The sequence below is a fragment of the Plectropomus leopardus genome, chromosome 17 (assembly GCF_026936395.1).
Source record: "Plectropomus leopardus strain MGB_pleo_1.0 chromosome 17, ASM2693639v1, whole genome shotgun sequence".
In the NCBI taxonomy this organism is placed as follows: Eukaryota; Metazoa; Chordata; class Actinopteri; order Perciformes; family Serranidae; genus Plectropomus; species Plectropomus leopardus.
In genome coordinates this window covers 6087261-6099614 of record NC_142192.1, presented here as the reverse complement: position 1 = coordinate 6099614, position 12354 = coordinate 6087261, and the positions used below count along the sequence as shown (strand labels likewise).

General features: G+C 35.9%; 1 protein-coding gene across 1 annotated transcript in view; it reads left to right on the top strand.

Annotated features, from left to right (window-relative positions):
- The window catches only part of fam135b (family with sequence similarity 135 member B), a 64460-nt gene that overhangs the window by 6642 nt on the left and 45464 nt on the right, over nt 1-12354 (top strand). The window contains exons 2-3 of the mRNA XM_042507153.2: nt 5877-5973; nt 11481-11560. Of these exons, the coding sequence (XP_042363087.2) occupies nt 5897-5973; nt 11481-11560 (157 nt within the window). The 5' untranslated portion in view covers nt 5877-5896. The remainder of the gene's footprint in view (nt 1-5876; nt 5974-11480; nt 11561-12354) is intronic.

Sequence of the window (12354 nt, the reverse complement as noted above, 5' to 3'; positions counted from 1 at the left end):
ATAGGTTACCTGCAACACTGTAATACAACAGAGCCATTGTCCGTGTCATTACTGACACCTGTGCCTATTAAGACAAGTCAAACTGTTTGCTATGAGAAAGGCTCATTGTGTTTCTCCTTGTAAACCAGGCCACATGCAGCTTGGGCTACAAAAAGGGAAGATGGTGATGTAAGTCAATTCAATTCAATTCAATTCAATTCAATTCAATTCAATTCAATTCAATTCAATTCAATTCAATTCAATGCAATGCAATGCAATGCAATGCAATGCAATGCAATGCAATGCAATGCAATGCAATGCAATGCAATGCAATGCAATGCAATGCAATTTATATAGCCCATTATTACAAACCACAGTTTGCCTCAGAGGGCTTTATAGCATACAACATCCCTCTGCCCTTAGACCCTCACATTCTCTAAGGAACCCCCCCCCCAAAAAAAACCCTGTAAATTATGCTGGCTTGGCCAGTCTTCCTTGTTTTATGTAACAAATGTGGGATAGCTTGTCTGGAATTCAGCCTGGGAAATTGTAATCTTAGAGGTTATCCATCTAACATGTATGTTCGCTTGATGACACACAAGAGTTTACCCTATTGTTTACCCTATTCTATCAAGTTAATGTTACACACTAGCTAGATACAATAGGGTAAACTCTTGTGTGTCATCTAGCTAACGTGTAACACTGTCATTACGAACTCGTCAAGTAGCACCGCTTTGTCAGTGCTGTCGGTGTGACATCAAAAGCCGCCTTCCGTGTCCATATGCAACGCGCACGGATGTGTCACATGATAACATGGTCAGACAGAACCAGTGGCATTGCTGTCATATATTGTTGCAGTGCAGCGGGTGCGTCCACATGCAAACATTCACAGGCAGACGTGGAAGGTCCTGACATGTGATGAGTTCGGAGTAAGAACTTGTTGAATAGTTACGGCACTCTTCAGATTTTAAACTAATAGATATCAAGAAGAGCCAACTTCACACGTACTAACTCACAGTTATGGTTTAAAAAATGTTTGATATGCCATTCTGATTTTAATATTTGCAGGATCATCGTAAATGGTGGAATGCTGATGTTAACAAAAGCATCAAGAATGGTACCACAAAATGTTTGTATAATGTTAGCCTACTCTAAAATAACATTCTGTGAACATTAAAATACCTGCCAAAAAAAAAAACATTTTAAGAATATTTGGGCATAATGTTCTAACCGTGTTATCAAAAACATTTTTAGAAGGTTATCACCAAACATTTTTAGGATGTTTTTAAAGGACATTACTACCTATAGAGAAAACATTCTGAAAACTAAAGAAAACTTGCTGCTGAAAACATTACAGGAGCATTGCATTGTTACATTCTAAGAACATTTTTAGAACCAAAAACTTCTTGCTGGGTTACCAGTCTTGATAACTATGTTGGTTGATATTGATAAGAATATTGTGTATCATCTTGTTTATGGAATGACGCATGTTTCATAAAAAGTATGGATAGTCTTCATAGTAGTCTTATTAACCTGAAGCAGTCAAAAAGTTACACTGCCACAAAAGCTTGATTGGGTCATCAGATAGCTTAGAGGACTTTTCTTTGTCTGAGTGATCTTTCATGCTTTTTTATAATTGCGAAAGTCCTCTTCACAAATTGATATTATTTTGTATGAGGGGTTTGTTTTGCACATGCAGAACAAAATATTGCATTCAGCCAGACTGAAAACTAAAAGGGCAGAAAGAGACAAAGATCCCTCTGATTAACAGCTGAATAAGAGGAGATGAAATCAGCAGTCAGTGGTGAAAGAAATGGACAGCTTAGCATCAAAATGTAAGCAGATTTAAACAGAAACAGGATCTTATTTGAGTTTCAAGTGCGCAATAATGTCTCGCTGTTCTTAAAGCTGTTCGGAAAACTTAAAAATAAAGATAGAGGTTTGGTCTAGGGTTAACACTATTGGAAGGAAATATCAGCTCAACAAACTATAGATGGAAAAATCACACTCTGAATCTTTTTAATCTAGCCACTGAGTCGACTGCAAAAGGGCACAAAGAAAAACTACTTACCAAAATGCTTGAAAATCCTTGAATTGTACTGTTTGGGTTAATGATAATCTTGGTTTATGCTTTTCTGGATTGAAAATTTGAAGATATAAGGTTATTTGAGAAAAAAAGGAGAAAAGATACTGTGACACTGTAGGGAAATCAACTAAAAGAAATTCTAGTCTTATTTCTTCTTTTCGTGCCAAAACTATTTCAAAAGTCAATAATATATTTGGTGTCTGAAGTTTTTAGTTTGAGTTAATTATTCTGAACTCCTGAATGGCAATGTATTTTACAAGGAAGTAAAACTCTTGTTTAAAATCAAGTCAGCCTAATACATTACAAAAGTCAGTTGGAAACAGTGTCTTTTACTAATTTATCCCTTTGAAACCTGGATCGACATCAGTTTTCTTGAGCTGTGTTCAGATGCCTTTCACAAGCTATCTGACCCTGTAAAACCAGAGCAAATTGGCTTGATTTCTTTCAATAACATGAGGAAAAGAACCATGACCAACTGCCAAGAAATGTCTCACATATTCCAAGAAATTAGTAAAATGTGACAAGAAAATTACCTTTAAAAAAAAATGTTTAAAAAGAGGGGTATTATTAGAAAAAATATACAAAAAATAGTGGAAAATGTCTGAAAACTACTATATAATAATTAAAATTATGTAACAGAAAAACATATAGCAAAAAATATGTAAAATATATTTTTTAAGTACTTTAATTAAGATAATTTTCTCATTTGTTTTTGTATTTTTAGTATTTTTTCTTCCTATTTTGAAGTAATTTTCTTGTAATTTTTTTTTTTTTTTTTTTTTTTTGTCATGTTTTGTCAAGTCATGTTAAGTTGCCCTTTGCATTCTTTCCATTTATTTGAAAGAAATCAAACAAATTTGGTTTCCAAGAGTTAATGGAGCTCATATTGGATTAACCATATAGGCCACTGTAGATTGGTGGTAATCACGGGATATCTGCAAGCAGGAGTTAACTGTAATTAGCAGCATCTTCTCACAGTAACCAGGTATCTTTGCTGTAGTGAATGAAAACCAGTCTAGATAAATCTCTTTCGTTGTACGCTAATACCTGTGTGGTGTGTAGTTGCGCTTCTGAAAGGTGTTTCACAGCTTGCGTGTGCACGTTCCTCTCTAGTGATGACTCCCAGTGTCATCTTTTACAACACTTACCGGAACACTTACCAAACGCTGCACACATACAAGGATTGTGTGTTCAAAGCATTCAATGAGGGGTTATTTGAGACCTTTTACTGTAAACAGTGTCAGTGCTTCATCTCTTTATAATTGGTGGCTCATTTTTTTCCCTTAACAGTTTTAGCTTCCACAGCGCTTTCTCTGAGCACTGCAGAGTATAAGGTGCATGTTTTCTCTTAATGGTTTCAGTGGATTTACAGTAAATTGGATGGCTTGTGTGTGGATGTGCTGGGGATTCACTGAGCTTTAATTGCTGCTACTCACTGCTCACATGGGTATGAATTGAGCTTCAGCGAGCCTGAGATGTGTTGATCAAAGGTTCTTTTAGAGATATCTATGGTCTGGTGCATTAAGGTACACTGAGTATTTGCTTGCATATGTCTCAATGAGTTGGTGTTTACATGGGCCTGTATTCCTTGGCCTGAAAGATAAAATTCATGATAGTCATTGCTAAATACCATGACACACTGAGCTGAACCCATAATCCTAAGCACTAACTAGGGCATTGCTGCCCCCTTCCACACCTTCTGCTCCGGCAAAAATAATTGGAGGCTGACATATCTGAGTGAAAATGTGACTTTCCCACAAAATGTTTGTTCCTTACAATCAATGTAGGGAGTTCTGGGTACAGTTGCAACATTTTATGATTGCAAGAAGTCTAATTCCTCTAGAAACATGCTAAAGTGCTGATACTTAGAATTTTCAATATGCCAATATGAGAAATAAGGTTGCTAACGGATTCCCCAGAAACAAAGCGCAATCATTGTATTTGATTATTATATTAAACACTACTAAGTAAATACCATAAAACTTAAATTAATAATCAAAGGCTATTATTTGCATCAACAGGCTAATATTTGGGGCAGGTGTCAGTCTTTGCTGTGTAACACACTGAAATTCAATCAAAGTGTTTATTCTAACCTCTTTTTTTTATGTATTCAGTATTACTTCCTCTTTGGTACTTATGGTTTCAAATGAACTGATTGGTTGAATCATAGAGAATCTTACCAAGCTAACCATGTGTGCAGCATCTCCAACATTTATATTTTTATGTGTTATCTAAGCAGCTAACTAGCAGGTAGCCAACAACCCCGTTTTTAAAATTCAAACAACTTCTTTAAAAATGAACTCCATGGTAAGCCTCTAATTGAGCCTTTATTTGTCAATGTATGTAGCTACAGTGGGGTAGTAAAAGGGACTGGGTGTCTAATTTGGGTTATATTTGAAGTTTTACAGTATATAATGCTATAATTTTATAGTACAACAATGCATGTTGTCAGAATAATATGACTATTGAGATTGTGTTGCAACTGTACCCAGGGTTGGGGTCACTTGCAATGCCTGACTTCTTCCATTCAAATATATGTTGTGAACAATACATTATAAGGAATTATCTTTAAACGGTATGGTTAATTAGACAAATGTAAGTTTAATATACTAAAAAGTTTGGTGTAGCCCAAATAATCTCAGAGTAACTGAAAGAAGCACAGAAAGTGTTGGAACCATTCTAATTGTCCCCAACTCCTTCAAATGTAAGCTGCAAATGTGTCTTTTTAAGTGAATGGACAACCAGCCTGTTTGAAGGACAATTAATTACCTAACACTTTTATTAACAGATGCAGAAAACATTAAAACAGGCCTTTTGTGGAAGTCAAGATGTTAATGTGTGTTAATGTTAATGTTAATTATTGACATAGTTCTCTATGTCTAGCCTACATTCTTCCACAGCATAGTTGAATCCCTGAAATTGAGTTGTGGCTTTTGGTTGTGTTGCCTTCCCAAGACTTTCAATATTTATATTCATATTCATATATCATGGGTTTAGATGTAAGTACCTCTGTAACAGGATTTTTTCTTTAGCAAGATCAAAGTCGTCAGAGCTATGTGATCACAGAAGAGGTTTTTCAATTCAACTCAACTTCAAGTGCAAAACAAGTAAAAACTACAGCAACAGGCAGAACAAATTGTAGTTGACAAATCATTCTTTTTTAAGTGTAAATGGCACCTTCTAACGCAAGCTGTGTGTGCACCATTAAATTTACATATACAAAATGTCCATTTTCTTGTCAAACAGGATGAGGAGAAAATAATTTTCGTTGGATTTTATAAACTCATCAACATACAGGAGTCTTGGGAACAGTTTGTAGAAATCCTGAAATTATTATTTAAGTATAAACAAGATAATCACTAGTTTTGAATTTGATATTTAATTAAAGGGCAATATATTAAAGCTGCAAAACTATTCAGTGCATAGATCTGATCCCTCTAATTATACAGGTAATAATAACAATGTACCGCAGGGCTGACATCGACAGTAATAGAGGCTGAGCTCAAATCTGCTCACAGCATCCCTTCTTAAGGCTGATGCAACAAAGAGAGCGGCTGCACGTGCTTTTACCGTGAAATAATTAAATCATGGTGGTGCTCACTTCTCCACCAGAACAGTGATTGTGGTATTCAGGTGATTGTCTTGGGTCTTGTAGTGTTCTCCACTCTGAATTGTGAAATTCATATCCTGTTAGCAAACAGAAATTAACAGTGCGAGTTAGTTTTAGAATTCATCACGTCTTTTCTTTAAGTGTGGATTGTGCTCGTTCATGTCACACATCATATTTACTGTGTTTCTTCTCTTTTGACAGGTGATGAGTGGGATTATATCATGTCTGAAGTACAGGGAACACTGGAGTTTTCTGTAGAGTTGCACAAGTTTCACAATGTGGATCTCTTTCAAAGAGGGTAAGCACTTTATCTCTGCAGAAATCACATTACACAGTATTACCTGGCAACTCAGCACACTCACACAACATACTTTATGTTGATGACGAATCTTAAAATGTTTATATTAGTCAAAGGTAGCTGCTTTTTTTTCCTTTGGAGCTTTTCTCGACTAAAAAATCACCTTAACTGATTAAAAAGAATACTGTTATTAATTCAGCACTTACATTTCAACATTGTCAGATGCAAACCTTGTATCACTATTTTCACTTTTTTCATAAATTAATCCTATTAGTCCCCCTCTATGTCTGTCAGTGGGTTTTACCATTTGTGGAGTGTCTTGAAACTGTGCTGATTGTAAAGATCTTCTGTGCTGCCAGGTGCTGCCAGGGGGAAGACATGTGTGAAGCATCCATGCTTTAAACTTTATCTGCAACTTTATTGTTTCACGGAGGCATACAATAGCAAGGAAGTAATTCTATTTTTTAATGGAGCTAGGTTCTAATTATTGTGGGTGCAATAATAAGCTCCAAGAAAGACAAATTATAAGTTTAACATCTACTTTGAGTACAGTAACACAATATTACAATATTCAACAATAAGAAGAATCACTGTACAACCCCTCAAATGCAACTTTTGTACATACATTTTGTGTTCTTTTTGTCATTTTATATATTTAGATTGCTTCTATTTTTTTTTTAATCTTATGTCCTATTCTATTTAATTCACTATTTTTATTCTCCCTGTATGTTAATTATTTTGCACCAAAGCACCAACTCACATTCTTTTTATATGTAAATGTACTTGGCAATAAACCAGATTCTGATTTTGATTCTGAAAAATAAAATAGTTCTAATATATACTGCCTATTTTGTACTTTTCCAGTTGAATTTTCTGTAATATTCCATGCCATGAAAAAGATCCATGTTTATCCTGCTGATGCGTCTGCAGGAAGATTAAAACCTCTCATCTGGCCAGCTGAAACACCAGCTTTATCAAAATGATTTTCCCTCTCCAAATGGGCTGGGCTAAAGCTTTATCATGGTAATCCCTCCAGCTGAGTGCACTAATATGTTTGTTTTTACCGGTTGCCACGTCACTTCAGACAGAGACCTGATGTGACTACTGAGAAGAATTGGATCTCAATGTAAAGATGAGGCGCTGCAGAATAAGAATAGTTAGTTACCAGGACCTATGCATCTCACCATCCAGCAATGTAATTACTGAAATCAATACAAATCCCTGGACCAGAGTGGGAGACCATGCAGCTGTACACTTTGAAGGGCCTGGCTTTACACTGATTGCATTAAAGATTCTGATTAAATCTACATTCGATTTAAAAGAAAGCGATAAGCCTTTAGTTTTCACTAAAGGAGGCAAAGTTAGAGTCTTAGATTGTTTCAGATACTCATATTACATTTTCAGCGGCATTCTCTTAAAACTGTAGGTGGTAACTTTTATAAATCTAAATATTTATTATATTTGTTGAAACTTAGCACGTAAAGTTACATACTTAACATAAAGTGATGAAGGTTAAGTTAAGGCAAGTAGAGTTACATAGCTTAGATTTTAGTAAGTAAAGTTACATAGGTTTCAGAGAAGAAACAAGGGGATGATGTACCTTAAAATAACTCAAAGCTCTGTTAGTTTCACATGGTTCTGAACACAGGTCTCATGGGGAAAAGTCCTGAGTCTGTTTGACCATTCCAACACCTCAACTTGCCTCATTAGGCAGACTTTTGGTCTTTATACTACTTCCTTCTTTACTCCCATCAGCACATTGATCACGTGATCACACAAATTACTGGCTCATGATTATGTGGGTTAAATATTGTGGTGCAGTACTTTCAATGATGGGTAAAGTCAGTAGTACCATGGAGGATATACGCAGGTATACGGGGTAAACCCGACACTTTTCTTCTGACTGTTTACAGTATACCCACCTATCAGCTAAAACGTTATTGAAATATGTATAGGAGAATATTCACACTTCCTCTTTATGAACTTACCTATCTGCCTAATGATACACCAACCTCATCAATTGCCAATAAACCACAGGGTACTATAAAACTCAGTCCAGGCATTTGAGCAAACAAGTTGTAATGCAGGTATGAATGGCAAATGAAGTGGAATAAAAAAGTGGCTGGCTTAAAAATATACTCGAGTAAAGAGTAAAAGTACAGTTTTATATGAAGAAGATGAAAAGTATTTTCCTTAAAAAATATACTTTTTTACTCATGTGTATCTTCTAACGCATTACTACTCACCTCGATTACTTTTTGTAAGTATGCATATTAACAGTGCGTGAGAACAGCTTGTTCTCTGCCTCCTCATAGGGCTTCTAATGGCAGTTACAAGAATACTGCTTGTGAATGAAAGCAACCAATCACTCCTGCCTGTTAAACTAGGTGGCCCTCATTAAAAAATGAATCAAGATTGTGTTACTGCATTGCCTATTTCTCGCCTCATGTATTTTCTGAAACATATTACAGTGTACTGTTTAGCTGCAATATGAGAAAGTGTTTGACCCGGTCACCCTATTGAAAACAAGTCAAAACAAAGCACCAGCTACCAGCCTTATTTTAAAGCTAAACAGTGCACTGAAATGTTTCTCTGAAAACATTTGAGGAGAGAAATAGGCAATGCAGTAATTTAATTTTGATTCATATTTCATCAGCGCTGCCTAGTTTGATAGTTTGACCACTGTTCTCAAGCAGTGGCTGTAATGTTTGACAGCTGTGTCAGAGACTCCTCAGCTCTAAATGGCTGTTTCCGTTCAGTCAGAGTAGATTTTGTCAAATGCCATTATAAGCACTACCAGGAAGAGGAGAAACAAGTTTTTTGTTTTTTTTCACAGAATAACTGTCTCATGTACTTGTATTTTATAAAAGTTACCAACTGTAGCTTTAATGCAAACCATATTATTCTTTTCTGCAAATACAGTGTAAACTACTGCTATGTCCAGTTGTCCTCCAGCATCTTTATACCAAGAAATATTCACAGGTCCATCTTTTATTATACAATAAATAATAATGTAGTTTATTGAAAATTAAACATGAGCATTAGGTCTGTTACCTCTGCTCTGAGAGGTAGCCCATTATTTTCTAACCTGTTACTGGCCACTGAGTTGATCTGTTTCATTCCATAATCATCCCTTATTTATTTATCAACCTTTCAGAACCTTTTCCATGCTCTTTCCTGTCAGGCATCCATCTTTAGGAGCACTGTTGCTAACACACACTTATGTGATGACTGTGTTCATAGGCACGCTTTGGTCTCTCAGATTGCCAATGTGTCCCCGGAGAGCTGAGATGTGCTTTTACACAAAGCAGCTTTGACTCAAACTGTCAGAGTGACCTTTTCAAAGACATGTTTTCCATCGCCGCCTATAGTCTAGAATGTCATGTAAATAATGCTTATTTAAGTCAGTGAGACTGCTCTATTCTGTTTTCCATTTTATAGCTCTCTGCTGATACTCTATTTCTTATGAATAAAATTACTTTACAAGCTGTAATAATCCTATTTCCTGGGATCAATACATTTTCATTTTACTCATAGCGTTTGCTGGCACTATAGAAATCTATGCATCATTGCTCATCTGATCCCATGTACAGTATACTTTACAGCCTTTGAATAGAGGTACATTGTTATGTCTTCTTCATTATTGATAACCATTTGCCTGTAATTCTTTAATTATTTAGCTACATTTGAACAATTCATGGCTAATTTTCTTTAACATGACATTGTTAACTTCTTGTCCATGTCATGAAGAGCATTTCTTAAAAGCTTTCATGTTGCACTGGTCAATTTTTATGCCTCTGTACCAGCAAAAGCTGTGGCTGGAGGCGTTATGTTTTCATGGCTGTCCATCCATCACCCTGAGGAAATTTCTTTAAATCTGGCACAAACATCCCTATGGGCTCAAAGATGAACTGGGTAGATGCATGATATGTCAAGAGCACCCTGGGGGAATTCATTCAAACTGGCACAAACGGCCACTTTGACTCAGTGATGAACTTATTTGATTTTGGTTTTCATATGTCATAGGTCCATTGCATTCCTGTAAATGGGATATCTAAAGAACACCTTTAGAGAATGTCTTCAGATTTTGCAAAAACATCCTCTTGGTGTCACCAGTGGACTTTTTTTTTTTTAAAGAATTTGCCGGTTAAAGCTTAATGGTCAAGGTCTTTAACCTCACAAAACATGTTTTTGGCTATAACTCAAGAATTCTAAAGCAAATTGTGATAAAATTTCACACAAATGTCTAATAGGATAACGTGATGTAGTGATTACATTGTATGTCCAAAAGGTCAAAGGTCAGCTCCACTTTGACATCATAATGTTCTGCAAAAACACTTTTCTGGCATTTATTCAATGTCATAATTCAGGGACAGAAGGGGAGACATTTGGTGAGATACTGAAGTGGTGACACTCATCATGGGTGCCCACATTGAAACTGTGCTGACTGTGCAGATCTTCAGCAGTCTTCAGTGGAGGATGTGTGTAAAGCATCCATGTTTTCACAGACAAAATGTAAAGTGTAAGTGGAACTTGACTAGTGTACATAGGCAAGCAACCACAACTCAGTAACTCTAGTTTTTACCCCAAACCTGTCTTGTCAATACTAAAAGAGAGCATCCTGTTTTCCATCTTGACATGACACTTGATTGCATATGTCCTCAAAATGGGATGCACCACTTTAAAAGCATACATAAAAGGAATCACCCTAGTGAATTAAGTAATATATAGGTTTAAATATTAACATTTGAAGAAAAACTACAAAATGCATTTCTTGATGAAAATGCCTGTGAATGCTGAAAGCTGAAATGAATTCAAAACCATGGCTGAAAATGCAGGAAAAAAGTTTGTAAATATCTGTAAATCTTTCAGAAATGGAAGCTATACTGCGTTACCTAAAGAAGTTGAAATGCACCACTAGAGAAGCTGGAAACTAAACTGCAATAGTGCCAAAGGAGGAAGTTCAAATTAACTGAAAAGTTTTAAGATAAATGCTTCATACTTTAAAAGGCAAAAATGAAGAAAAAAATACATTTAAGCTTAAACACCCTTAAAACAATGCCGAATCAGCATTCACAGTAATAAAGAAAAAGAATAACAATACTAAGAATGCTGAATTAGCATTCACAGTAACTACTTTTAAATATAGTAAAAAAAAATCCAAGTCAGGGTTCTGACCCTGATAATGGCACACTAGCACATATTAAATTTTTGTGTCAAGTCATCCGTGAAAAATGTCTACCCACAGTAGGTGACTAACTACAATTTAAGACTGTGAGCTGAAAATATCTGTAAAATAGTAGTGAGCATGAATACCCTGGCTTTAGAGGACTGGATTCAAGCAACCTTTTACTTTTCTTTTCTTTTACCTGAACACCAGCTTGTGTGTTTTACTCTTCACATTGTGAATTTTCTTGACACCCCCAAGGCCATCTGCAAACATCAGTATGTACATTTATTTCATGCAGTTTTAAGTGTGACTGTTCTGTCTGTTTCCTCTCCCTCAGGTTCTACCAGGTACGAGCAGGGCTCAAAGTCTCACCTCGGGTGCCCCACAGGTTGATAGTGACAACACAAGACAATGCAGGTACTAAAACATCCCTACACACACACTCGCACATAGTATTTTTAGACATCACATAGACTTTACCAGTCAGACAAGGTACAGGGTACAAGGTACAAGATAGATTTATTTTGTCATTTTTCTTAAACATGGTTTAAGTAGAAATGAAATTAAAGCTGACCCTAAATCCCGCTACATCTTTTTGGTGTTGATTGGAGTTGAGGATTCTAACAGCCTGGGTAAAGAAGCTGTCTCTATAGCAACTCTGTTCTTATGCCGTATGTTGGTTTTCTCTTATTTTTTTAACCCTCACACTGATACATTCATTCAGCAAACGCTACTTTTTTGATGTGTGTGTGTGTGTGTGTGTGTGTGTGTGTGTGTGTGTGAACAGACTAAAGATTTTAGGACTTACAGTGGGCCCCTGGGCAGAAACATATAGAGCCCCCACCTTCCCTCCATGCAGGCATTTAGCATCTCTTCATGGTCATTTTGTGTGTCTTTATGTCCATTTCTCCATTTGTTTCTTTTGTGTGTCTTGGTAGTAGTTATTTGTTTCTTTGTGTTCATTTTGTTTCATTTTATTTTATTTATTTATTTTTTCTCTTTGTGGTTGTTTTTGTTGCTTTGTGTGATTTCTTTTTTGGGTTTTTTTGCAGTTTTTTTGTCTCTTTGTGGTAACTTTCTATGTCACTGTAGTTTTTTTGTCTTTGCAGTTGTCCTTTTGTGTCTTTGTGGTTATTTTGTGTCTCTTTGGGGTCATTTTGTGTCTCCTTTAATTAATTTGGTGTCTCACTGAATTAATTTTGCACCTCAAT